This window comes from Lissotriton vulgaris, chromosome 10 (genome assembly GCF_964263255.1).
Source record: "Lissotriton vulgaris chromosome 10, aLisVul1.2, whole genome shotgun sequence".
Classification (NCBI taxonomy): domain Eukaryota; kingdom Metazoa; phylum Chordata; class Amphibia; order Caudata; family Salamandridae; genus Lissotriton; species Lissotriton vulgaris.
The window spans coordinates 368,948,508-368,975,467 of NC_141698.1; the positions used below are offsets into that span (position 1 = coordinate 368,948,508).

At 47.3% G+C, this 26,960-nt stretch overlaps 1 protein-coding gene across 2 annotated transcripts in view; it reads right to left on the reverse strand.

Annotated features, from left to right (window-relative positions):
• XPO6 (exportin 6) overlaps nucleotides 1-26,960 on the reverse strand; it is an 824,334-nt gene that overhangs the window by 417,937 nt on the left and 379,437 nt on the right. The window contains exons 10-11 of one of the 2 annotated variants that reach the window (XM_086941189.1): nucleotides 15,932-16,040; nucleotides 14,735-14,827 (exon numbers count right to left, since the gene is read on the reverse strand). In XM_086941189.1, coding sequence (XP_086797315.1) covers nucleotides 14,735-14,827; nucleotides 15,932-16,040 — 202 coding nt within the window. The remainder of the gene's footprint in view (nucleotides 1-14,734; nucleotides 14,828-15,931; nucleotides 16,041-26,960) is intronic. The other variant, XM_086941190.1, reaches the window with a different exon arrangement.

Here is a 26,960-nt window from a genome sequence, read left to right on the forward strand (position 1 = left end):
TTATACAAGTATAGTCAACATGCACAAAAGGTATGGTACAATGAACCCAACCAAAACGAAGTGAAGGTACTAGAGAGAGAAATTACTTCCAAAACAAAGTAAGCGGGGGGAGGGTTTACATTTTAAGTGCCAAATGTCATCAGTGGTAAGGTTGCATAAAGACGATGTACATAAGGCTATACACTCCATGCTTAGTCACTCATTTGTGGTTTACCGCCAAGGGGTAGTGTATTCGTTAAATTGGGAGATGAAAATTTAAAATCAGAACCAAAGCACTTCAATCGGTGAAGAACAACCGGGAACACCAGGGTCGAATATTCAAGAGGTCCTTACCCTTAGTCCCTGGTAGACGGACCCCACTAACTGTCCTTGTGGGGCCTGAGCTGTAAGGTAGTTACCTGAATAGAATAAATTAATATTCCGGGTATGATTGTGGTTGACGGAGCAAGACGGTTTTAAGTTGGTCCCTGGTGGTTAAGCCAAGGGGAATGCCAATTGATGGCACACAGAACCATCGTGTCCGTAGACCACATCTTACCTTGTATGCTCGAGGCACTGGGCTTGTAAGCACCTATCCCTACCACAGCGGCGAGATCGCAGGACAGCCGGTGAATCGGTGTGTGGCTGAGCTGCTAAAGAAGCAGAATACCGCGGGCGCCGTGAGTGGGCGTGTGTGTAAAGCGTTGCTAGGTAACGCGGACAAGCGTGGTGTGGAAAGAGAGGGCAGCCACAGTCCGAGTCAGCGTTCACAGCAAAGCGCCATCTTGGAATGGAGTAACCCCGATTGGGAGAATGCTAGGGGTGCCTTCAATGGGTGTAGCAGGATAGTACTTAGTCTTGGATAGGAACAATCCAAGGCTGGATTATCTGGCTAGCATATTCCAAGGCACAGAATCATTTAGACCATGTTCATCTGTTTGGAGACGATGCACCCATCGCTGTTCCATTCTGAATAATGCCTGTTGGTTAATGGAAGGGTGGCATTCAAGGATATTCCATTGTATGTTTTCCGCCAGGTGGTTGTTTTGTCTACAGTGTTCATACAGCCTGGTGTGTGTCTTTTTACAGCGGATGTTGCTGTTATGTTCCATGATGCGTAGTTTCACGGTGCGCATCGTCATGCCGATGTAGATCTTGCATGGGCATGTCAGCATGTAGATGCATCTTGCGCTGTTGCAGTTTGTATGTTTGTTGAGGTGCCAGGTGAAACCGTTAGGAAGTTCTATGGTTTTACCTTGAATGGTTTGAGGGCAAACAACACAGGAACCACAACGATAATGTCCCGTAACTGGTGGAAGGTCCCAAAGTGTATTAACTGGGCGGGTGCTCGTTTTCTTGGGGCGGGTATGGATCAAGGTATCCTTGAGGTTGGATGTCCTTTTAAATGCAAAACGCGGCTGAGGTATTTCGAGGCCCGCCGTATTGAGGATTCCCCAATGTGAGTTCACAGTCTTTTTTATGAAGTTGGAGTTTATTGTGTAAGATGTTACACATGTGATTGTGTCCTCTTGCTCCTTAGTATGGACTTCCAGCAGTGAGTCTCTGTTATTGTTGAGAGCCCTTTTAGATGATGACTTAAGAAGTCGAGTCGGGTACCCCCTGTCCTGAAGCTTGTGTTGGAGATTATTAGCTTCTTGTTTGTAGTCTGTTATTGATGTACAGTTTCTGCGAAAGGGACTACCCCAGTCCCAGGGAGACCCATTGTCTCCGGAATTGGATCACTTTTGGAGCCACTATCCAAATTCTGCGATGCCTTCCTTCAACCTTTGGTGAAGCAGATCCCTTCATACCTACAGGACACCAGAGACGTCCTCCGTCTGATTAATGAAGTGGACGGCAGAGAAGATGTTGATCTCCTTCTAACTCTAGACGTAGAAGCGTTGTACACCAACATCCCGCAACAAGCTACCCTGGAGGCTGTGGACTCCGTTCTGCGGCAGGAAGAGTGGTCCTCCTCCACTCCGATAGCCTTCATCATGGAACTTGCCCATATAGCCCTCACTGAAAACTTTTTCAGGTATGAGTCGCAACTCTACCACCAGATCCGCGGCACCTCGATGGGTTCGACGTTTGCACCAAGCCTGGCCTGCATCTATATGGCAACCTTCGAAAAAAAACACATCTACCCACCCGAGCAGAACCCGTTCCGAGAACATCTCACACTCTGGCGTCCTGGAAAGGTGATCGGACCAGCTGCGAAGCATTTTGTGCGTGGATTAACCTGCAAGACCCCTTTTTGAAATTTACAGGCACAATCTCTGAGGAATCTGTACCCTTTCTAGATCTGACAATCAAGCTGGAATCTACAGCAATCACAACAACGCTGTTTAAGAAAGGGACAGACAGGAACAGTCTGCTTTTGTACAATAGCCACCATACCAGAGCCCTGAAGGACAACCTGCCTTTTGGGCAATACCTGCGGCTTCACAGAAACTGTACATCAATAACAGACTACAAACAAGAAGCTAATAATCTCCAACACAAGCTTCAGGACAGGGGGTACCCGACTCGACTTCTTAAGTCATCATCTAAAAGGGCTCTCAACAATAACAGAGACTCACTGCTGGAAGTCCATACTAAGGAGCAAGACGACACAATCACATGTGTAACATCTTACACAATAAACTCCAACTTCATAAAAAAGACTGAACTCACATTGGGGAATCCTCAATACGGCGGGCCTCGAAATACCTCAGCCGCGTTTTGCATTTAAAAGGACATCCAACCTCAAGGATACCTTGATCCATACCCGCCCCAAGAAAACGATCACCCGCCCAGTTAATACACTTTGGGACCTTCCATCAGTTACGGGGCATTATCGTTGTGGTTCCTGTGTTGTTTGCCCTCAAACCATTCAAGGTAAAACCATAGAACTTCCAAACTGTTTCACCTGGCACCTCAACAAACATACAAACTGCAACAGCGCAAGATGCATCTACATGCGGACATGCCCATGCAAGATGATCTACACCGGCATGACGATGCGCACCGTGAAACTACGCATCATGGAACATAACAGCAACATCCGCTGTAAAAAGACACACACCAGGCTGTATGAACACTGTAGACAACACAACCGCCTGGCGGAAAACATACAATGGAATATCCTTGATATGCCACCCTTCCATTAACCAACAGGCATTATTCAGAATGGAACAGCGATGGGTGCATCGTCTCCAAACAGATGAACATGGTCTAAATGATTCTGTGCCTTGGAATATGCTAGCCAGATAATCCAGCCTTGGATTGTTCCTATCCAAGACTAAGTACTATCCTGCTACACCCATTGAAGGCACCCCTAGCATTCTCCCAATTGGGGTTACTCCATTCCAAGATGGCGCTTTGCTGTGAACGCTGACTCGGACTGTGGCTGCCCTCTCTTTCCACACCACGCTTGTCCGCGTTAGCTAGCAACGCTTTACACACACGCCCACTCACGGCGCCCGCGGTATTCTGCTTCTTTAGCAGCTCAGCCACACACCGATTCACCGGCTGTCCTGCGATCTCGCCGCTGTGGTAGGGGTAGGTGCTTACAAGCCCAGTGCCTCGAGCATACAAGGTAAGATGTGGTCTACGGACACGATGGTTCTGTGTGCCATCAATTGGCATTCCCCTTGGCTTAACCACCAGGGACCAACTTAAAACCGTCTTGCTCCGTCAACCACAATCATAACCGGAATATTAATTTATTCTATTCAGGTAACTACCTTTCAGCTCAGGCCCCACAAGGACAGTTAGTGGGGTCCGTCTACCAGGGACTAAGGGTAAGGACCTCTTGAGAATATTCGACCCTGGTGTTCCCGGTTGTTCTTCACCGATTGAAGTGCTTTGGTTCTGATTTTAAATGTTCAACTCCCAATTTAACGAATACACTACCCCTTGGCGGTAAACCACAAATGAGTGACTAAGCATGGAGTGTATAGCCTTATGTACATCGTCTTTATGCAACCTTACCACTGATGACATTTGGCACTTAAAATGTAAACCCTCCCCCCGCTTACTTTGTTTTGTAAGTAATTTCTCTCTCTAGTACCTTCACTTCGTTTTGGTTGGGTTCATTGTACCATACCTTTTGTGCATGTTGACTATACTTGTATAATTTTCCAGTTGTTAGGCACAACATTGACTGTGCCCTTCTCTCCTTCTTTCCCCACACCTAGGGCGGGAAATCACGCAGGATCCCATCCTGCGATACCCTGCAGGGTGTATATCTAACTTTTGCTAACGGTTAAATATCCCTGCAAGTTGATGAGCATTTAGGTCCTGAAGAATTGCCCTAGTGGCATGAAACATGTTGACCGCACCATAGGCGAGGGTTGAACGAGGCCAGATCACCTTACTCTTTGTGCCTCGGTACCCCTCCCTTCACCACTTTTAAACAAGGCAGTGAGCCATATCATTAAAGGTTCTTAATGGACTCCACTGACCTTTTTTAACTTTTCACTCACGCTCACAATTGCACTCCCTTTTGGCCCCTCACACACATGCATCTATTGGCTGAGGAATAGAAGATCTCCACTAAAGAGTAGCACCCAGTGCTACCCGACAGGCATTGCACCGCCAGCCTGCCGTTGGAGCAGGAGGCCAATGATGACACAAAACAATCATCGGGTGGGATGGCAACAGTCGTCCAACCTTTGAATTGTGTGAGGCGTCCTTAATTCCGTCAAGGGATTACTTTAATCCCTATCACACAATACATTCTAGAGAGAGAGTCATCCCCTTAACCTACCCAACCCTCTGTGGGGAACTCTGTACACCCTTTTGATTCCCAGTTATAGGACACGTACATTGGACCCCGGTAAACATTGTCCTCTATCTGTCCCCCTTGTTGTTATAACCCTTTTAGAGTGGTCTAGAGACATGACATCAGTCATGATCTTGTGATTAAGGGACAGTTCCTCATTGAGCCACGTCTTTAGCCAAAAGATCAAAGGTGCCATGTTCAGTCTATCAATGACTAAATCCAGGCCCACCTCCATATGTATGGAGAAGGTCGGTGTGGACTGTGGGACGGACAGCAAGGATCGTAAAAATCAGTTTTACGCCTTCTGTATCGGTTCAAGATTTACATAACCCCAGATGGGTGAATCATATCGAGCCAGTGCAACAGATTTGCTGTTATAAATCTTTAAAAGGGCTTCCATCGGCCTAGCGCCCAACCTGTTTGCAAAGCCCATGAGGGCTGCTGAGGATCTAATCACCGCCAGGCTCTTAGCCCTAACCTGGGGTCCCCAAGAGACCCTTTCATCAAAAAGGACCCCCAGGTAGGGGAAAGTCGAGACTCTGGTGACAACCTCTCCTTTGCATTTAAAGGTTTTAAATCTCCCCTTATTTCTTTGGCGCCCCACGACCATTGTGTGTGATTTGTTTGTATTTATTTTTAAATCCAAATGGTCCATGAATGTACCAAAGGCATCCAGAAGACGTTGAAGGCAGACACCAGTGCGAGCCATCAGCACCGAGTCGTCCGCGTACAGGAGAGCAGGCTTCTTAGCTACTCCTGCACGCGGAAGGTCTCCCTCCACGTCCTCCAGGTGGGTGCCCAAGCCATTAATGTAAATAGTGAAGAGCAGGGGGGCCAATATACAGCCCTGCCTGACCCCGCGCATAGAGTTAAAACGAGACGTACACCTTCCCTCGTTGGTAACCCGCACCTCTGCAAATAATTCTTGGTGAAGTGAGGCCATATACCTAACCAGTGCTTCATCTATCCCCATCCTCAGGAGAGTGGCCCACAACTTAGACCTGTTCACCAAGTCGAAGGCCGAGGAGAGGTCCATAAACGCTAAGAATAAAGAACCTTGTTGTTGCAGCCCCTGATTGTTGTTGCAGCCCCTGCTCTTTTTCTAAAATTTAAAAATGAAAACCTCATATCCTGTTTGCGAGCCCCACAACCGCATCTGGTATATCTTGATATATCCTGTTTACTGATTGGCTTCAGTTTCTCCTGTTTTCATTGATTGTCTTTGAGGCCGGCCATGATGGTTGTGGGCCTGCTGCGCATGTATCTCCTCCTTTTTTGAATAAAGGTTTTCCAAAAAAAAAAAGAAGAATAAGGACCCCTCCTTGGCCACCGTATATTTCGAAATCAACAGATGTAAGTTGGAGCATTGCTCTACCGTTCCTCTCCTCTCCCTAAACCCATATTGAATATCGGCCAGCCCCCCACAGCTCTCAACACTATCCCTCAGCTTGACCAAAATGACTCTGCCTAGGATCTTAACTACAGAGTCTAAGAGGGATATGGGCCTGTAGCAACCGGGGTCATCACGCTGCCCTTTCTTGAAAATGGGGACGATAGTAGAAGTTGCCCAGGTGGTTGGTAGAGGGTTGCCATTAGCGGCGGTGAAGACATTGGCCAGAACTCCCGCCCATAACTTGGGTGAGTATATACAAATCAGCAGGCACCCCATCAGGGCCAGGTGCCTTGTTCTTGGTGGTGGCCCGAATGGCTCTCTCAACCTCTACCCTGTTAAAACGTATGGGGGGTGCATCCAGGACTATCAGGTGACAAGCTTGACGGTCCGTCTCGTTGTCTCCATACACTGTTTTAAAATGAGCCAACCATTTGTCGTCAGGGATAACACAATCCATGGCGGCATTGGCTGAGTCAGAGAAGAAGGGCTGGTTGATTATGGCCCAAAATTGCCTACTGTCCCGCAGGACGGCCGTTGAAAGAAGATTCTCCCAGGCTTCGTTCTTAATGTTATCCTGTCTGGACTTGACCGCTCGCTTGTATTCCTTCCTCAAGAGACAATACAGACAACAGGAGGGAGGCGGGGAAAAAAGGCAACACAAACTACTGCTGGAGGGGGCGGAAAACAAAGGGAACACTGTCAACAGGAGGTACGGGAAGAAAGACAGAACAAACCTTGGCGGGAGGAGGAGGGAACAAAGGGTACACGGACAACGGAGGGGGCGGGAAGAAAGACAACGTGGACGGATGGCGCTCAGAGATCGCAGCAGAGCTCAGAACACGAACAGGAAAGTTACATACGCTGGGGCAAAAGAAAAGGTAGTGCGCCAACCAAAACACATGGCGCATATCGAAAGGATCCATGTAGCATGGGCAGTCCACCAGGCGGGAACAAAACAGCCACAAGGTGGAACAAATGTACTCTATCCACAAACAAAAATGAAGAAAGTTATAAAGGCGGACAAAGAAACCAATAAAAAGCTGTGGGCGTGTGGTGGGTGTGTTCAAACTCCACAGAAGGATTACAGCATATCTCGCAGAGCAGCAAATGCACGCTGTCTCTAGGCTCGACCTAAATATTAAGGCGAAATTAAGATTGACAAGTGGGTAGAAGTTAAGTAAAATGTAACACCTTTACTTGTGAATTTCATGTCTTTTTAGGTTTTTTTTTTTTTTTTTTTGAAAACCTTTATTATACCTTCACATCTTTACACAGCATGTCGCCTACAACCCCGAAGGGCCGGCCGCTAATCTTGAGTATCACATCGGAACGACAGCCTTAAGTAAATACAGTGCACACGTTGAAAAAGTCAGTTCAGTAAGGGTCGCCGGAAGAATTAGTGAAGGGCAAAAGCAAATGTTTCATACAGGGTAAATGAGGTTTTCATTTTCTATTTTTAAAACAAACAAAAAGAACAACCAAACATCGGGAAATCACAGTGCGATCATTGCTAACGTCTATTGCTAGATAGATACGGGATTGTACCTGGAATATGACAAAGCATCTTTCATCCTGGAATTAACGCAGGGCGTAAAGAAAGCATCGCCCCCCCCAATCCCTCCTGAGGGACCCCACCCCACAGCCAACCGCCCTCACTCCAACCCTTCATCATCATCCGAGTCCATTGGGTCATCTTCTGGCAGCGGGTCGCAGATGTCGCCCCGGTAGGTGTTCCACGGGGACCAGACCTTGTTCCACTTGCCAGGACAGGCCCGGCTTAGGTATACCGCTCGTTCTGTAACCATCGTTCTGTCCATGTTTGTGCACCATTGTGATGTTGTCGGGAGGTCTGCCACCCCCCAACGCTGCGCAATGTCTCGCTTGCTACCATCATACCCAGTGTCACCCAAAGGCGGCCATACCGGGACAAATCTGTTGGTTCCCATACATTGAGGAGGCACCGTTGTGGCTCCGGCAGTACCGAGACCTCCAGCACCTGAGATATAGTGCGCAGGACCTGACGCCAGTAGTTGTGTATGCGTGGGCAATCCCAGAATGTATGGAAGAATGTGCCCTCCTCCCCGCAGCCTCGCAAACAAAAGGGGTTTGGGGTTCGGTGTATGCGGTGTAGTAGTGTTCTAGTGTAGTATGTTCTGTGGAGAACTTTGAGCTGAACTAGCCTCATCCTGGCCGATATACCCGCCTCCTTAGGGGAAGCCAGTGCCTCATTCCACTCATGCTCATCAAACGCGCCCACCTCTTGCTCCCACCTTTCCTTGAGGGGCATCAACGGATCTGGAGAGTTATTGAGGAGCTTCCGGTATGTGAGGGAGGTTGCCTTCTCTACCATATAGTCTGTCAGGAGGCGATCCTCCAGCTGGGGGGACTCAGGGAGAGTCGACCCAACCGGGATGGCCGAGAGTAAGGCGTGGCGGACTTGCACATATCGGTATGTCTCGTGCGGTCCCAGATCATAAATCTCTTTCAAACGGGCGAAGGTGATGACATTCCCTCGCTCCCACATGTCCCCCACCGTGGAAATTCCGATGGAATCCCAACGGGAGAACCCCTTACTGAATCGAAGATTGCCCAGAGCACGCGTGTCCAGAGCGGAGTGAGTTTAGTTAGCGTACCTTTCCATCCCAGTGCAGCGGTGGCTGCATGCCAAGTGGCTACGGTGAGCCTAGTGGGGCCGACAAGCGATCTGAGCTTCCTCCGATCATAAAGTGGGGCTAGTATGTTATTGGCGCCCAACTGAGCCCTGTCTGCTTGGAACGCCGGGTCAGATTGCGGTGCATGTAGCCACTGGTTAATGGGCCTGAGTTGTGCTGCCCAATAATATAGGTGCAAGTTCGGGAGTGCAATTCCGCCCTCGTACCAGCTTCTGCAGAGTTTGGCTTGGGCTATGGGCGCAGGGCGATTGCCCCATAACAATCCGGAGATCACTGCTGCAATCTTCCTGAAGTATCCCGTTGTCACCGGGAATGGAGTGTTATCCAGGATGTACAGGAAACGGGGTAGGGACTTCATTTTAAACAAAGCGGCTCTCCCCAGCATCGTTAACGGCAACCCGGCCCAGAAGCCTGCGTCCTGTTTGAGGCGATCCAGTGGTGGTAAGAGGTTTAGCCTCTTGTATTCGGAAGGGTCTCTCGTGATGTGAATGCCTAAATATTTAAATGAGGAACCGGCCATCCGCAGAGGGCAGTCCGGCCCAAGTGGTGGGGGGTCTCCTGCCAGTACATACAACTCCGACTTGTTCCAGTTGATGGTGTAGCCGGAAACTTCGCCGTGGTCGTTACAGAGATGCAAAAGGGCTGGTACGCCATGCTCAGGATCTGTTAGGTACACCAGCATGTCGTCTGCATAGAGAGATATGCGGTCCTCCCATCCCTCCCTCCATTGAATCCCCTTGAGTAGGGGGGTAGTTCTGATGCGAATAGCCAGGGGTTCTAGGGAGAGTGCAAAGAGCAGGGGGGAGAGAGGGCAGCCCTGCCGGGTGCCACGGCCAAGCGGAAACGTGCGTGATATGTGGCCATTCGCCACCATGTGTGCCACCGGTGCTGTGTAAAGTAACTTTATCCACGAGATGAAGTTTGGGCCAAATCCCATGTGTGAGAGGACTTCAAAGAGGTAGGCCCACTCCACCAAGTCAAAAGCCATCTTCGCATCCAAAGCCGGTATAGCAGCACTATCGCCGATGCAATCCGCCCTTGCCAGCACCCCGTGTACCCTTCTAAGATTGAGCGCGGTGTTTCTGTGGGGCATGAATCCTGACTGGTCCGGGTGGATAAGGTCAGACAGGTGTGGCATTAGGCGGTTAGCCAGGAGTTTTGCTAAGATTTTACTTTCCGCATTTAGCAGAGAGATAGGGCGGTAGGATGAGCACTCCTCTGGGGGTTTACCGGGCTTAGGGATAGCCACAATAGTGGCCGTCCGTTGGTCCAGCGGGAGCATCCCTTTTTCTCGACATTCCACATACATTTTAAGTAAGTGCGGGCAAAGAGCGTCAGTGCGTGCCTGGAACCACTCAACCGGAATGCCATTTGGCCCAAGTGCCTTACCGGGTCGGAGGGCCCCAATGGCCGTTCGAAGTTCATCGATGGTAAACGGTGCCTCTAGCTCGGCTACGGCCTCCGGCTGCAGCGACGGGATATCTATATTGCTTAATGCACATTGGGCCGCAATCAAGGTCACTTCTCGTTCGGGGGTGTACACTTTTTCAAAGTGGGACGCCAACGCCTCCACCACTCGATCGGGGTCGGTTAGTATCCTGCCATCGCCATCCTTCACCTGCTGAATCCCCCTGGAGCTACCCCCTCTTCTATCGAGCCAGGCCAGCATCTTCCCTGCCTTGTCCCCCACATCGTATACCCGGTTATGTGTGTCGGTTATATGTCCCTGTGTCGTGAGGCGTGCATGGTCTGCGTACAGTTGCTGGTGAAGTGTGAGGGTGTGTGCCGTATCAACCGTGGGGTCGGCTTCGTGGGCATTAGTGGCTTCGCGCAGACGGAGCTCGAGGGCAGAGTGTTCAGCTGTCTGTTCCTTTCTGTGTGTTGCTATAGAGCCTATCGCCTGTCCCCGCAGCACTGTTTTATAGGCCTCCCAGAGAATCTCAGCAGAGGCCGCAGTTGGCTCATTTTCCGTGAAGTAGTGCTCTGTGGTCTTTTGAAGGGCCTTCCTGATCTTCGGGACTTTAAGGTAGGAGGCATGGATGGGGTATATGCGGCGACGGGACCGTGTCCGTGAGGTAACAGTGAGAGTCAGTGGCGAGTGGTCGTAGATGCCTCGAGGGTGTATATCTACCTCATCTACGCGCTGTAGCCCATCCCCTAAAGCCAAGAAGTAATCAATGCGAGATAGGCTGTTGTGAACTGTGGAGTGGAACGTGTACTGCCGGACCATCGGGTGAACGTGGCGCCAAACATCCACCAGCCCCAGTGCCTCTAGAAATCGCCGAAACCAAGAGGGGCCCCCCGGTAGGGCGGTCGCCGGAAACTTGTCGAGCTGCGGGTCTGCAGCCGCGTTGAAGTCCCCACCTATGAGCATGTACTCCTCCGGGAGGGTCAGCAGGAAGTCTCCCAGGGCCGGTAGCATCACCGAGTGTAGGGAAGGTGGGATGCACACTGAAACCACTGTTAATGGGCGACCGTCCCACTGCCCTGCCACCGCCGCAAAGCAACCCTGAGTGTCGGTTTTAGTACTATGGGTGATGAAGTGGGAGGATTTCTTGATCAGTATGCCCGTGCCCGTGAACCAGTAGAAAATTCGGAGTGGACCAGCATTCTATACCCTCTTCTGTCCAAGGCCTTGGTAGCGCCACCCACCAAGTGGGTCTCCTGCAGGAGTATTTAGTCTGGTTTGTAGCGTTTAACCTCGGACAAAACAAGGCCGCGTTTTACCTCATCACCCAGGCCTCGCACATTCCAAGCAAGAAGTCGGAGAGTGGAGCCGTTTGTCTGCGTCTCATCCATCCTCGCGGCATTGAGCTGTTCACCCGCCATCATTATTGATCAGACACACAGTTTGTCTATATAGAATCAATCGCACTAGCAACATTACAATAACAGTCAAAGCACACTGTACAGTTCGAGATCGACTTTGTGAATTTCCCATGAAAAAGAACCACCCCCCCCGTCCCTTCCCACCCTGCCTCCCTGCCAAACGGACCTGCAACTGCCCGCCACCCCAACTCAGCAGAGCGCTAATCCCATTCCAAAAACAGAGTACTTGCGCGTCAGGGGAGAGTGTCCCCCAAAGCAGGCGGTCCCTCTGCCGCCCTCGGGATGTCCAGGCCAGCGTCCATGAACGACGAGAACAGCCATCCTTATGGGAGAAAGCCAGAGTCCATCACGTGCGGGTTTCATTCGTCCCCAGCGGCCCCAGAGCGTTCCTGTGATGGCGACTCGCTCGCACTTCCCCTAGCCGAAGACTGTGAGCCCGGTCGGCCGTCGTCTTCAGGCCTGTTGCGTCGACGATTAGAAGCGCGATCCACCGTGCGCCATCCCTCCAGCCAGTCTCTCGCTGACTCCGCAGAGTCGAAAAACCAGACCTTCTTGTCGGCCACCACTCTCAATCGGGCCGAGAACAACATGGAAAATGGCAATTCCTGTTCGCGAAGCGTTTTCTTCACCTCCAAAAAAGTTCTCCTCCTGCGGGTGACTTCTGCTGTGCAATCCGGGAAGAAGGATATATGAGAGTTCTGAATTTGGATAGGTGGTGCCACCCTGGCTGCTTGGAGAATAGTGTCTCGATCTCTAAAATTGAAAAGTCTTGCCAGGATGGGACGCGGGGCAGCTCCCGGCGTGGGTGTCCCGCCGGGCACCCGATGAGCACGCTCTACTGTAAAGAAATTGGAGAGCCCCTTCGGGGCCAGCTGGGTCTTTATTAGGTCTTCTACGTATAAGTCCATGGCCCCTTTCGTCTCCGATTCCGGGACCCCCAAAATGCGGACGTTGTTGCGTCTGGAGCGTCCCTCATGGTCATCCAACTTGCTTTTCAGGAGTTTATTGTCTGCTTGCAGTTTTTCCATAGCCACCTGTAGGTCAGAGACATCTTCTATGAGCGATTTAGCCACCACCTCCACTTGTTTCACTCTTTCGCCCATCTTCTGGAGGTCGGCTCTTATAAGGGTCACCTCGGTAGCAGTCGAGCCCACTGTTGCCTGAACTTGTTCCAGGGCACGCAGGACATCATCCAGAGTAGCCTTTTTCGTCCCTTCATTGTCCGCGCCCTTGCCAATGGACTTGCGCTGCTCAGGCTGAGTGGGTGCCTGGTTGTCGTAGGCGAATTTGCCGAGTTTCGCCTGAGCGGCGGTTTGCCGTGGCCCTTTCCCCACCATTTTGGCTCTACGGCGAGGCACTTTCTGTGGTGAGGTGAGCAGATCGTCCGTAGCCGATCGTGCCGAGGCGGCCGTTCAAGAGGTTCAGTTCGAGAATAGGCCAGTGGTCGCTGTCGATGTTGTGGTGTTTCCGGCAGCAGCGGACCCGATTCAGCCCCGGCAGGCCAGAGCAAGATGGCGGTTGTTGCGCAGTAAGTTACGGGTCTTGGCCGAGTGCCGTTGTGGGGCACTGCTTCGTAGCGCCACTGGATAGGAAACGCTGGAGATCAAGTGTTCGAAGGGGAACCGCCGGTTCGGTGATTCGCTGGTGTCGAGCGCTGTCGTCAGCGGGCACTTCCGGTCGATCGTGCCGAGGAGGGTCTACTTTCGCTCGGCCAAGGGCTCGACTCGACACCGCGGCTGCACTCGTGTCACTAGGCCCCTCGCCTGTGAAGGACTAAGTTGATGTTTCGTCCTGTTTCCGGGGTCCGAGAGCTCCCAATTTTCTCCTGCGGTTGCCGTTCGGTCGCCGCACCCAGGACACCCTGTCTGGGACGATTAGTGAACGGATAGGCATGCGGATTGTTGCGGGAAGCCGCCTTGCTACGGGAGCCTCTCTAGGTTGCTGCCGCCATCATCGGCTGCTAGCCACGCCCCCCGTCTTTTTAGGTTTTGTGTCTAAGATAATTATCTCACCATTCTATGGTTATCACTTGTTTGATTGTTGAAACTCGACCCACAGACCAAATCCTTTTTGAAAAAATATAGTTCAAAGATGGTAACAGTAAAATTAAAGGTCTATATGGTCTAATTTGTCAGCACAAGCAAAAACACAAAATCTTGGACCTTTCAACTGAAATTAAGGCAATATCATTGATGGTCAGTCACATGAAGACACTCACAAGGATTTGCTGCTATTAGTTATGTCTTTTATACAACAGAGGCTACACACACCCAACTGAGGCTCTAAAAAAATCAAGTATTTATTATGCACAGGTTTTCCAAAATGTGCCATCTCATTATGTAAGGGTGTAATGTGTGGGGGGAGTTTATTAGAGCACATCGCTTTGAGTCACATTTACTGAGTAGCAGCCTTTTGTTTCTAAACATTCTTTAGGTCAGGAAAACCACGCCAAAGTACAAAACAGGAGCAATATACCTCATACAAAACAAACATATAATGCATGAATCCATATATATATATATATATATATATATATATATATATATATAAAAATTCGATACTCTTCGTCTAACTAGGGCCACATGGCTTGACTGGGTCATTCAATTGCCTCTTTAGCCATTGAACCATGTATAGGCTTTTGGACCCCGCCTGTTATCCATTCACAATTTGATATTGTCAAAATAGGCAATATCCAAAAAGACTAAATCTAAACTCTGCGATAGCAAAATAGTCAACAGCAGTAACATTTACTCTCGCCACAGCAATTAGTAGGTGGGGAAAACGCAGCACATGCTATGCTGTTCCAAGTTGGCATTGCCAGCCTGCAAATGGTCTTTTTAACATCTCCAGTGGGAATGAACACCAATCTCATGTGTACAATCAGCAGCAAAAACCAATGGCAAACCACTTCAATGAGATGGAAAGACCGTGCAAAGCACAGAGAAAAACAAATAATTTCTGGAGCAAAGTCAGACACAAGACAAAGCCATTGGAAACGATTACTAACTTTTCAAGATGGCTTCTAACATCGAATGACTCTAATGGTCAGAACATCATTCAGATCTAGGATGCTGTGATGCAAAAGTATCTTACCAGCGTGGAGAAGGTATGTGTTGGCAACAGCTCCATTACTTTGGCCACAACTTCCAAACTTTGGCGTAGATATCGCTGCCATTCTGTTTGCTGCTGTGAAAAATAAACAGAAGATAGATCTTCACAATCTGTTTCTGTGACAAACACCTGCAAGAAACATCCCTTCTAGTGCTGCAATAAACATTCTATTTTTGTGACACAAATATGTAGTTTAACAATCTGTGACCCAGAGCTCACAGGCATGTAAATGTAAATGTATAGGCATTTATATAGCGCACTACTTACCCGGAGGGTCCCAAGGCGCTTCGACCGCTGCGAAACCCTTCCTGGCTTCCCTGAGAGATGGTCCCTTAATGGGTATCTCCAGGGTGAGACCAGGCATCCCCGGCGGTCTGGTGGGGCCGTTAGTGAAGATGAGGCAAGCTAATGCCCAGAGTTGCCGAGTGTGATCGCTGATCAGAGTGGGCACCGGGGCGAGAGAATTATCGAGTCCGCTGACCCTGGTCCAGAAACCTGCCGCGCCGGGAATCGAACCCTGGTCCCGGGCCGTCCTCTGCTCTCGGGTCTGCCGCCTCTAACCAGTGAGCCACACTACTTCATGGCACTGCCTCTCACCTTGTGCGTTCATGGTGTCTATGGAAGATCTGAACTTGTGTCGACATGATCTTGTTGAATAAGAAATCTGTATTAGCTAACTTGTTGAACTGTACTAATATACACCTAGTGGGACTGGAAGCTGCACTCACCAACATGCCTCAAGCTGATCAGAAGGCCTCTTGCACATTGTGCTCAATGAACTGTGAACTGTGTGTGAAAGCAAGCCTATTTCATGGGAGCCCTTTGGAGCAGAAAGTGTTGTCTTACTTGTGTTATACAGTACAATTGTTTAAGTATAACTTGTGTTATGCTGTAAACATTTCTCAAATACTTTGTCTATGATTGGCTTTACTGTAATCATTGGTGGGTAGTAAGCTCCAATTCATCTGTGCGTATATACTTTGCAAGCTATGCCTGTCTGACATGTGCTACTCTTACAGGGCAGAAAACTCATTCTTCCTCTGTATCCACATAGGACATTACACCTTGATTATTTGCTTGTAGGACCTATGTGAAGGGCAACCTTAATTACACCACAAACAACAGTAATATAGTTGAATAACTTTTCAAAACCCTTTCACCCGTAAAAAGATTCCTTACATCATCATCTAGAGTCTCGTCATCAAGCTCCTCCAGCTGGGACTGGTTATACCTGAACTGGATTCGGTTCAACACTTCTGTCAGCAACAAAACCAGTGCATCTTCATACCTAATAAGACAAGAAGTGAAAGAGCAAACATCAGTACATGTGCAAGGAACAGAGAGCTGGTTTACCTAGTATTATATCAATGTCCTAGAAATGCCTCTCTCATTAAGGTTGATCCCTCTTGTCAAGACATCACCACACATTATGCAGATGGATGAGTATTACTTAAATTCTAGGTAAATGTGTGCTCATTATGTGCTTGTCACCAGCTGGGAAAGAGGAAATGTTTTCACTGTCATAGTTCGGGTTTGTTAATAAGCCTACTTTTCTTTAAAACCATCTTAGTTACAGTCAGCTTTATGGATGCATTACAAACTAACAAAGAGTGCTAACATTTGTAGGACATATTCGTGTTTTGTACAGATGTCCCATGACCCATACATATAAAATCACTCTGTTAGTGAGGGACGAAGCCATCAGCCCTAATTCAGAATGTGTCAGAGTATCTAACAGCACATTGGTGGGCACCTTAAGGCCTACACAAAATTGTTTATAATTTGAAGTTAACAAAAATATTAACTGCAAAAACAGAGCCACAGGAAACAAAAATTATTGGAGAATCATACTTTCAATAATGTTCATTCTACCAATAAAAATGAATAGAAGAGAAGTATTTCATGCTGGAGCTGGAAGCACTACCTAGCAACAATAGATATCTTCTCTGCACTGTTGTGATATTTATGAAAGGCTATATACAAATGTACCTGCCAGGCAACAGTGGGAACTTAACTCGGTCTCGACATTCTTCATATGTACGCCTTTCAACCATAAGTAATTCTGCTTCCTGCATCTCCAGACCTTGAAGACTGTCTTCTTCATTTCAATTACATCAGCTCGTTGCACGAGTGGACTGCAGGCACTGTCCTTCTAACTGCCCCACAACATGTTTTTTATGGACAAGTTGGTGGTGAGATCTACAGTGGCCTTCTTACCAGAAGCTGTGTCTCCCTTCTACATTCGGCAATCCATCACGCTACCACCATTCTTTGCCCCCACTCACCCCTCCTGAAAGAGGGGGAGGAGCTCCACTTATTGGACCCCAAAAGGCATTCAAGCTTTTACACAGATTGTACCAGTGATCATCAAGTTGATGATCAACTTTTTGAGGTGTTCTCCAGAGCAGAGATTGGGATCGATGTACAGATGCAGACCTTGTCAAAGAGGATAGTCATCTGCATCAAGATCTGCTATGCACTGGTCAAAAACAATCCCCTGAAAGATAGGAGGGATCATTCTTCCATGGCCGAGGGTACTGTCAATATGCAGGTGCAAGTAGGCGCCTGTCCTTGATATATGCCAGACTGCAATGTTGACTTCAGCGCATAGGCTCACGAAACACTACTGCACTGACAGTCACTCCATATTTCAACAATGTACTAGGTAAAAGGAACTCTGTTCTGTTGGCAGAAAACACACCCGAAATGAGGGAGAAGGAAGCATTTTTTCCTTTATTCCATTATGAGCACAGCGTTCCAATAAAAGACTAACTTTAGTTCCCTGGTTGCCCCAGTCTGAGTTCAAGTTCAATCAACATTATCATCTTAAAAAGTTCAGACTGGCCTAAACCAGGACTTTGTCTTTTTTCTTGTAAATAAAAGGAAAGATTAACTTTCTCAGATTAAGAGGGAGGATTAAAACTCTGAAAAAGAAAAATGGTTGGTTGGCCCTAGGGTTCTCGGCAAGTAACTCCTTTAAAGACAACACCTAGGCCACACATCTGTACTGAGAGCAACAGAGTACAGTCCGCTTTTCATAGTACAGAAAGATGTTTCTAACAGTATTGAAATTACCCACTCAATTAAACAAGAAGAATCAATAACATTCTAACAGCTCACTTACTGGATGTATTGCTTAAAGTTGAAATTGATTGCTTACAGATGGAATTAGATGAGAAAACATGAAAAAGTTATTTCCCTTCAGTAACTCATTTCAGTGTGTGCTCCATCTACCTTCAGATTCCTCACCTTTTGAATATCTCCACGTACTCCACGGGATCAGGAAATTCTGCAGTAACTTGTCTGTGCTGGTAGGTGGCTACAGGTCAAATTTGGCATTGGTTACTGTCCAGACATGGCAGCATTGGAGCTATAAAGGACCACCTGGATTCCTAATATCAGTTACGTTTCGATTTTTTCAGTGCCCTTGTAGGTAGAGACAAGGTCAGCTTAATTCCACAGTGAACAAAGATTGGAACAAAACAGACTTGAAACCTTATTACTAAGATGACTGCCACAGTCCTTCAGAGCATGGAAGTAGGTAGGATTGATGAGAAATCTGTAGCTGGGTAAGAATATGCACCAGAAATATTGTTACAGAAGGTAAGAAACATTTTCTTGTTATCTGCATATTCCTGACCTTCTTAAAAGGTACCACAGCAAAACCCCTTCACAAGTGATGGATCTGAAGGAATGGTCAAACCACAAAGTATTGGATTATGGAATAACTAATAGAGTATACCATCTCACTCTGAATTCAAGCAACAGCGCTTGTCCAACATAGGAAAAGAAGCTCATGTTGCCTCATGGCATAATTCCACTATGATTTGGAAAAGAACAGTCGCACTGCTTCGTTAATCCTACAGTAATCAGGTAATCACAACGTATGTTGGTGCTATTTGAGTACTTCCTTCTGGGTCGAGGAAGATAAAATAGTTCACTGTAGCGTTATTCCAACTGGGAATACCGTCCCCAAATGCACACAGAAAAAACTTTTTGTTGTTTGATATTTTTCAGAATAAAGTTTTATTGAAATTGCTTTTCAAAGCTCATTCGTAATTTTTTTTATGTTACTTTCACATCTGTTTTGTGTGTTATCTTCATACACATTTTGACATGGCCCAATGCATTTCGGGCAATTTGCCCTTCATCGGGGGCATTTTCACACTGTTGAGGAAAATATACACAATTGAGAAACGTTCTATTTGTACAATCTCTCATGACTCTAAAAACAATAGAATACGAAAAAACCTTATATCCCTTTTTCACACGTTCGTATTTGTACCTGTAATGTAACAAACGTTTCCTTTGACCCAACATCACAATCATGCTTGGTAACGATAAATTCGCTAATAGTGACCAATTTGGTGTAGGAGATGTTTGAACCCCAGTGTTTCATGGTAAACGATGACTATATTAAGTGTGTCCTGGCACCGGGAGAATCTAGGAGTACTGAACATGCAAAAATGGATAACAGTTTTCTTGCAGGACGTACACTAGAAAACACTAGTGTTCGTTGAACCCAAAGTCCAACCATGCTGGCAGTAAAAGTATCACCGGGTCTACCCAGAGGAGGACAAATAATCAGAGAACCTGAAAATTGTGGACTAATAAATTATGACTATATTAAGGTGGTGCTGTAATACCCATCCACCGTAAATGGAAAACTGCAGGTCAGTGCGGTCTAATAGACTGTTCTACAAGTCAATATACTAGATGGACCTTTTCTTGGAGGACACATTCAAAATTGTAAGAAATGAAAGTATTCAACAACTTTTCTTGAATTACTGTCTTTGCCTTTTAATTGAGCCCCTACATTGGAGAATAATCATTTTGAGCAATTCCCATTAGAATATATAGTATTCAAGATAAGTAACTGATAACAGCAGCAATGTTTTTTCATAAAGGATTATGAGTGACAAGAAATAACCAAAGGTCTCCAGCCTCATCCATGAGAGCTGCTTTTGATGAAAGGTAATCATTCTGAGTAACTAGCAAACATAATAATATACTTGTTCATCAAATCTTTTTTTTAAATTGGCACAACTGAATTTCAATTCCTGTAGTCTCACCCTCAACTAATTCTGCTCTCCCATCCCAGACCAGATTCCTCCCTCCTCCTGCACTGACATTACAGACAACACATTTTCAATTGAAATGACCATTACATTTGCACAGACATACAGTTTTACTGCTAAAACAATAAAGCACACAAATGATATAGTGTAGAAATGGCATCACCCACTTTATTGACTTTTTTGATCGTATTAAAATATTTGTTTCCAGCACACTTCACAGTTGCAAAAAATGTGCCTCATTTGTTCTCTCCTAATTTTGATTTATTCTGAAATATTTGCAAGTTAATTTACAGATATTTACATGTTTTGTGCTAGACAAAAAGCCTTTTCTTTCAAACCTCGGAAGACAGAACCAAACATTTGACCTCAGCTTTTGAATGCACAGCAAATGTGACAAGGTAGGAGTAAAATGTAAAGGCATGTTTACAGAAAGCGAGCACTAGTGAAAGAACACAAGTAGCGATGGTGAGGGACAAAGGCCTACTGGGCAGCCTAAAACAAAAAGCCAGCAAATATAAAGCAAGGAATGTGAATTACAAATCACAAAGCCTAGGGTAACCAATAGGTGGAGTACATTCTTAGCTTAGCTTTCAAAATATCACCAAGAAGTCTTTAGCAACCAGACAACTGCACTACCTAGTAGGTTTTGACAAAGTAAATAAAGGGGAAGTTTTTGACCTTAGAGTTCGGAGTGAAATCACAGACATCTCGAGCTTCACTCTTGTCTATTTGATGTCACACAGATCAGATCCCCTGAGTAAAGTGCTTGTTGTCTATTTGTTTCCCAATCAGTTAAAAACATCCCCATTATTCACTGTTAGCTATCTATACTTCTCTATAGGCTAAGGGCTAAAACCTTTAAAATACCAGCTAGTCTTCGTTAGAAAGGATGCACACGACTTGATCAGAAATGATTGGCATTGTTTTCCTAACTAATCATGCTACATTAATCAGGTTAGCTATTTTTTTGTTTCGTAACAAAGCTTCAGGCATCAGACGATTGACACTGGATGATGGAGGATGTCCATGGGCCCGGACGAGCACGGTGTTGATGGGCGGATGCACCACGAACATCGCCAAGCCGTCCGTCACCTGGTTGCGTTGCGGAAAGGTGCTGGCACCACAGCAAAGCTAGTTTGACACTGCGGCATTCTTCAAAGGAAGCGAAGAGTGCCTACGGGTCTCGAACCGCACTGGTGAGCATGAGAGTGAAGCATGGAGGGAACTGGCATGTGGGCACTCCCCCACCCCCCCACCGAAGTTGTATCGGACCATGGGGGGACCCCCGCTGCCCTGTGAGAGCACCTGAACCGAGTCCTGGCCTGACGTTCTACCAGAGGCAGCACCAGTTGTGTCTGGAGGACAGCTGAGTTGGGAGCCACAGCCTGTCTGACTCTAAGATGACGGCTCGCTGGCCCGATTTGTTGATGAGAGGAGCAGCAGGACAGCATGCTTAGGGGCTATTTGTGGGTCTGGGGAATATCTGCCTGATGAGAATGAGGGACCTTGGGCAGAGGATTGCCCCTCTATACCTACAAGCAGTGGTAGTGGTAACTCCAATCACTTTGCCTGACCTTGACATGGCGGGCCGGTGAAAACACCACGCTGCAGACAGGTGGTGCATTGAGGGAATCGTTTCTCAGTGCAAGGAGATGGAACCGAATGTAGAGCAGATCTAAGAAAACAGGGGGCGCACCTGTGCGGCTCTCCTTCCAGAAAGGAACTAACCCCTCCACCTGTAGCGACTACCCGGAAACCTCCGGAGAGGGCTGTGACGCTTCACCATAAGCCGGACAGTGAACAGCGAAACATAGGACCAGGCAGTCTGGTGCCCCACAGATACTATTCACAGAAAATGGTCTGCACCCTTCAGTGATCTAATACATATGTTGCATCTTACAAGTAAAGATCTTATTTAAATATACACAATTTCAGTATTGTCAATTTTCCCAAGAAACAGTAAACATAGGCTTCCTCAATTACTGTTCAATTCTTTATTTAATTTTTTTAGTTAAAATGCAGATAGGCATATCTTGGGAAAACTGACAATACTGAAATTGTGTATATTTAAATAAGATCTTTACTTGTAAGATGCAACATATGTATTAGATCACTGAAGGGTGTAGATCATTTTCTGTGAATTTTATTAAGGGAACTAGGGTCTCCCTGTTCCCTTTTTGGATCGTATAGAGATTGCGTTCCTCGGTACTAGCACCTTCTGTATAAATCTACATTGTGTGACATTTAATGGTGGTGCATGCTTTCTTTTGCCTTAATCCCTAAATTTTGTTGCCCCACAGATAATATAACTGAAGATATTGAACCTACAACTGCGCCAGGGGAGGCACTGTCCTCTGCATAGCCCATCCCAGTCTCGCATCCCCAGATACTTGCTCTGGGTCAGGACCTGCCTCTTCAAGAGAGTGCCTATACTCCTGGACTGCCTTCCCCATCCATGCCGGAAAGCACAAAGACTCTTTAAGCCGCTGAAAAAATAACTAAGTAATAGAGTGTCCAGCTACTCTGCTCCTAGGACTTTGGTAGTAGCAGACAGGCTTCAGGGGGAGGACACAATAGCTCTCACAAAGGAATAACTTCTTGCCTCAGTGAGCGATTTAAAAAAGGAGATGTGGGAAGAACTCAAAGCGGACATGGCTACCTCCCTAGAGACACATAAGGCTGATCTTAATGATAGACTGACCACACTACAACCAGATATGGACTTGGTGGTGTGTAGAGTGGTGGATATCGAAACTAAAACACTAGAGCTTGAACAACGCACAGACCGGATAAGGAATATGCTACTTACCGGTATGCATCTGTTCTTGGCATGTAGGGCAGCTGACATTCATATCTGTGCCAGCTGCAGCAGTCTGAAAAAGAGTTTTGACAACAGCCTGTCCCACAGCTGCTTGGAGTGTACATCTAGCAGTAGTGTTTGGTAAATGTATGTATGGTGTTCCATGTGGCTGCCCTACATATTGCCTCTAGAGGAATGTTCCCTAGGAAAGCCATAGATGTTCCCATTTTGCGTGTGGAATGCGCTCTTGGGGGCACTGTTAAAGTACGTTTAGCTTTAATGCAACATATTTGAATGCATTTAACTATCCATCTAGCTACCCAACTTTTTGAAATAGGGTTACCTTTGTGCTGTGGTGAAAAGGCAACGAACAACTGCTTTGTCTTCCTAAAATCTTTTGTCCTGTCTGTAATATAGCAGAGCTCTTTTCACATCCAGTGTGTGCAGGGCTCTTTTACGTACTGTTTGTGGGTTTGGGAAGAACACTCGCAGTTCTATTGCTTGATTTATGTGGAATTGTGATACCACTTTAGGCATGAATTTAGGGTTTGTCCGAAGCACGACCCTATTTGCGTGAATTTGAATGAATGGCTCTTGAATAGTTAGGGTTTGCAGCTCACTAACTCTTCTATGTGAAGTAATGGCTACGAGAAAAGCCACCTTCCATGTTAAGAATTTTATCTCACAGGAGTGCAATGGCTCAAAAGGTGGTCCCATTAGTCTGGTTAACACGACGTTTAGGTTCCAGACAGGGGAAGGAGGGTGCCTTGGTGGAATCACTCGTTTGAGGCCCTCCATGAACGCCTTAATTGTGGGCCCTCTGAACAGCGAAAGGTGCTGTCTGTTCTGAAGGTAAGCAGCTATGGCTGCTAGGTGTATCTGTATGGACGTATAGGCTAGATTGCAGCGGTGTAAGTGCAAAAGATAGCATATGATATTTTGAATGGACGCGTCCAGTGGGTTTATGTCGTCGTTGTTACAATAAATGACAAAACGTTTCCACTTTGACGCATAGCAAGCTCTTGTTGTAGGCTTTCTTGTCTCCCTGATGATGTTCATGCAGTCAGGAGGTAAGTTGAGGTAGCCGAACTCCAAGACCTCAGGAGCCAGATTGCAAGGTTCAGTTGCTGTGGATCTGGGTGCTGAATGTCTCCATGGCTCTGCGTTAAGAGGCTGGGTGTTAGACGTAGCCTTTGATGGGGCACTACGGAAAGTTCTAGGAACGTGGTGTACCACGGTTGCCTCGCCCATGTTTGAGCAACTAGGATTAGCGTCATGGAATGCTGGCGCAGCTTGCGTGCCACTAGCAGTATCAACGGAGCTGGTGGAAAAGTGTTTGCAAATCTGCCTGACCAGTTCATCCATATCGCATTCCCCTGAGACTGCGGGTGTGGGAACCTTGCTGCGAAGGACCAGCATTTTGCGTTTTCTTTTGTGGCGAACAGGTCTATTTCTGGCTGTCCCCACTGTTGGAAGTATGGTTGAAGCACTGAGGGGTGAATCTCCCACTCATGCATTTGCTGGCTGTGTCTGCTGAGCAGATCCGCTATCTGATTGTCCTTGCCTGGGAGGTGTTCCGCCAGGAGAAAAATGTTACTCTGGATGGCCCACTTCCACACTTTTTGTGCCAGATGCGACAGCTGTGGAGAGTGTGCTCCTCCCTGTTTCTGTAGGTAGTACATCGCAGTCATGTTGTCCGTCCGGATCAGCACTGTCTTGTTGCAGGGATGTACTTTGAAAGCTTTCATTGCCATGAAAATTGCCATCAGCTCTAGCAGGTTGATGTGCAGTTTTTTCTGCTGCGTGGTCCATAGGCTCTGTACTGTGCGGTGGTGTACATGGGCTCCCCACCCTATCAGGGATGCGTCCGTTGTCAGCACAATTTGTGGTACAGGCTCCTGGAATAGTCGTCCCTTGCAAAGGTTTTGTGGTTTCCACCAATGTAGAGAGTTGTATGCACGACTGGTCACCAACACCAGGTCGTTTAATTGTCCCTGAGCCTGGTTCCACTGCCGTGCTAGGCACTCTTGCAGCGGACGCATGTGAAGTCTTGCATGAAGGACTATGAAGATGCACGAGGTGATCATGCCAATCAGTTGCATAAACACTCGGGCTGGGAGTGAGTGTTGCGGCCTGAACTTCTGGATGAGAGTTTGGATGCTACTTATTCTGGCAGGATTTGGTTGTGCTTTTGCTGCCAGAGTGTCTATTGTTGCTCCCAGATACTGCTGGACGTGGGCAGGCTGGAGATGGGATTTGTTGTAGTTCAGCGAGAAACCTAGATCGTGCAGGAGGTGAATAGTGCGCGACATGTGGCTGGCACACTGCTGGGCTGACTGTGCTTGTATTAGCCAGTCTCCTTGACGCAACAGTGGCAACACCTGCTGTAGAGTGATCATGTGGAAATGCTCTGATAAGATGTATTGGTTTAGGGGCCTGAGGTCTAAAATCGGTCTGAGAGAAACGTCCTTTTTGGGGATTAGAAAGTACAGAGAGTACACCCCTGTACCTTGGTGTTCTAAGGGTACTAGTTCTATGGCCCCTTTTAGTAGCATGCTGATGACTTCCTGCTGCAATAAGTGTAGGTGTTCTGCGGACATAGGACGTTGTATTGGGGGTATGTTGGGTGGTGTGGACATTAACTCTAGGCAATATCCATGTTGTATAATTTGCCTCACCCACCTGTCTGTAGTTATGGTTTCCCAGACTGGGCAGGAACTGCTGTAGTCTTCCCCCGACCGGTGTTACATGGTCTGGGGGCAGTGACAAGAAGTCACTGTTTGGTGTTGGTGGAGGATCTGGTGCGGTTATTTCCTCGTCCTCTACCCGTGGTGCTATTGCCACGGTATCCACCTCTACTGTTCTTGTTGTAGGTGTTTTGCGTGTTGCTTTTAGTATAAGAGGTTTGCTGTGTTGAGGCTCCTCTAAGAGCTCCTCTGTTGCCGGAGCGACGAAAGGAACCGCCTCTATATTGCTGTGACTGCAGGGCACCCATAGACTTGGCTGTCTCGGTGTCCTTTTTCATTTTGTCCAGTATGGTGTCCACATCAGGACCAAATAAATAGTCAGGGTTAACGGGTTGATTAAGTAAAGTGGTTTGAACTTCATTTTTAAACCCGGAGATGCGTAGCCACGCATGTCGTCTGAGCATGACGCTGGTGTTGATAGCCCTGGCTGCTGTGTCTGCTGCATCTAAGGCACATTTTATGGATGCATTAGATATGAGCTTGCCCTCTTGTATCAGGAATTCTGCCTGTCCCTTATAAAGGTCAGATAGGTGTTGAAAGATTTGTTCCAGTGTGTCGTAGTGCGCCCTGTCATACCTAGCTAACAGGGCTTGCATGTTTGCAATTCTCCAGATGTTAGCTGCTTGAGCAGCCACCCTTTTTCCTGATGCCTCCAGAATTTTGGACTCTGTCTGGAGGTGGAGCTTCGCCAGATGTTTGAGAATTAGCACGTTTATGTGCATTGGAGACAACTAGAGAGTCCAAAGTTGTCCCTTAATATATGTAGGGTCAACCGGGGCTGGTCTATATTTTCTCTCTATCCTAGGGTTAATGACCCGTGCCCTTGTTGTGTCTTTAAATATGTCCCCTGCATGTTTAAGCACCCCTTTCAGTATTGGCAATGTTTTGACGTTTTTCTCCGAGGTGCTAAAAGTGTCAAAGAAGAAGTCTTCATCAATGGGATCTGCGTGCATCTCCACATGGTGATTATATGCTGCCCTTTCTATCAGTGTGTTAAAGGCACCTGTGTCCTCTGTAGGCAATGTTTTTACAGGGTATGCAGAGTTGTCAGGAATTGTTTGAGAATCTCCAGGATCCACAGGGTCAGTCCATGGCTGAGTTTGTGTGTCCTGTTTACTATCCGTTGGATAATTGTATTGGTCATTGTCCTCATACTCCCCATAGTCATCTGTGCGTGTGGGCGAGTACATATATGTTTCCTGTACATATGGTGTGATAGTTTCAAAGAGAACTGGAGATGTTGAAGTGTCTCTTTTCCTCTTTAGAGGTATCTTGTAGGACTCAACGGTAGTTTCAGGCCCGATTTTCCTCTTTAACAGGGTAACCCTCCCAGCGTCGGGGTCGACATACAGTTCAGACTGTTCTTCCGCTGAGGGATCCTGTTCCTCTGCTACTGTAGCTTTTTCCCCCTATCTCGGCCTCTTTGGCTGGGTTGGTTCGAATCCGCTATCTTTTTCGACCACCCTTGGCTTGACATGCGGAGGAAGTCCGAATTTTATCGGTCCGAGAGGTTTTGGTTGTTGGACCGTTTTAGTAGCCTGTATGATGTTTTTGGAGCCGTGGTTTTCGATCCGACTGTTTTT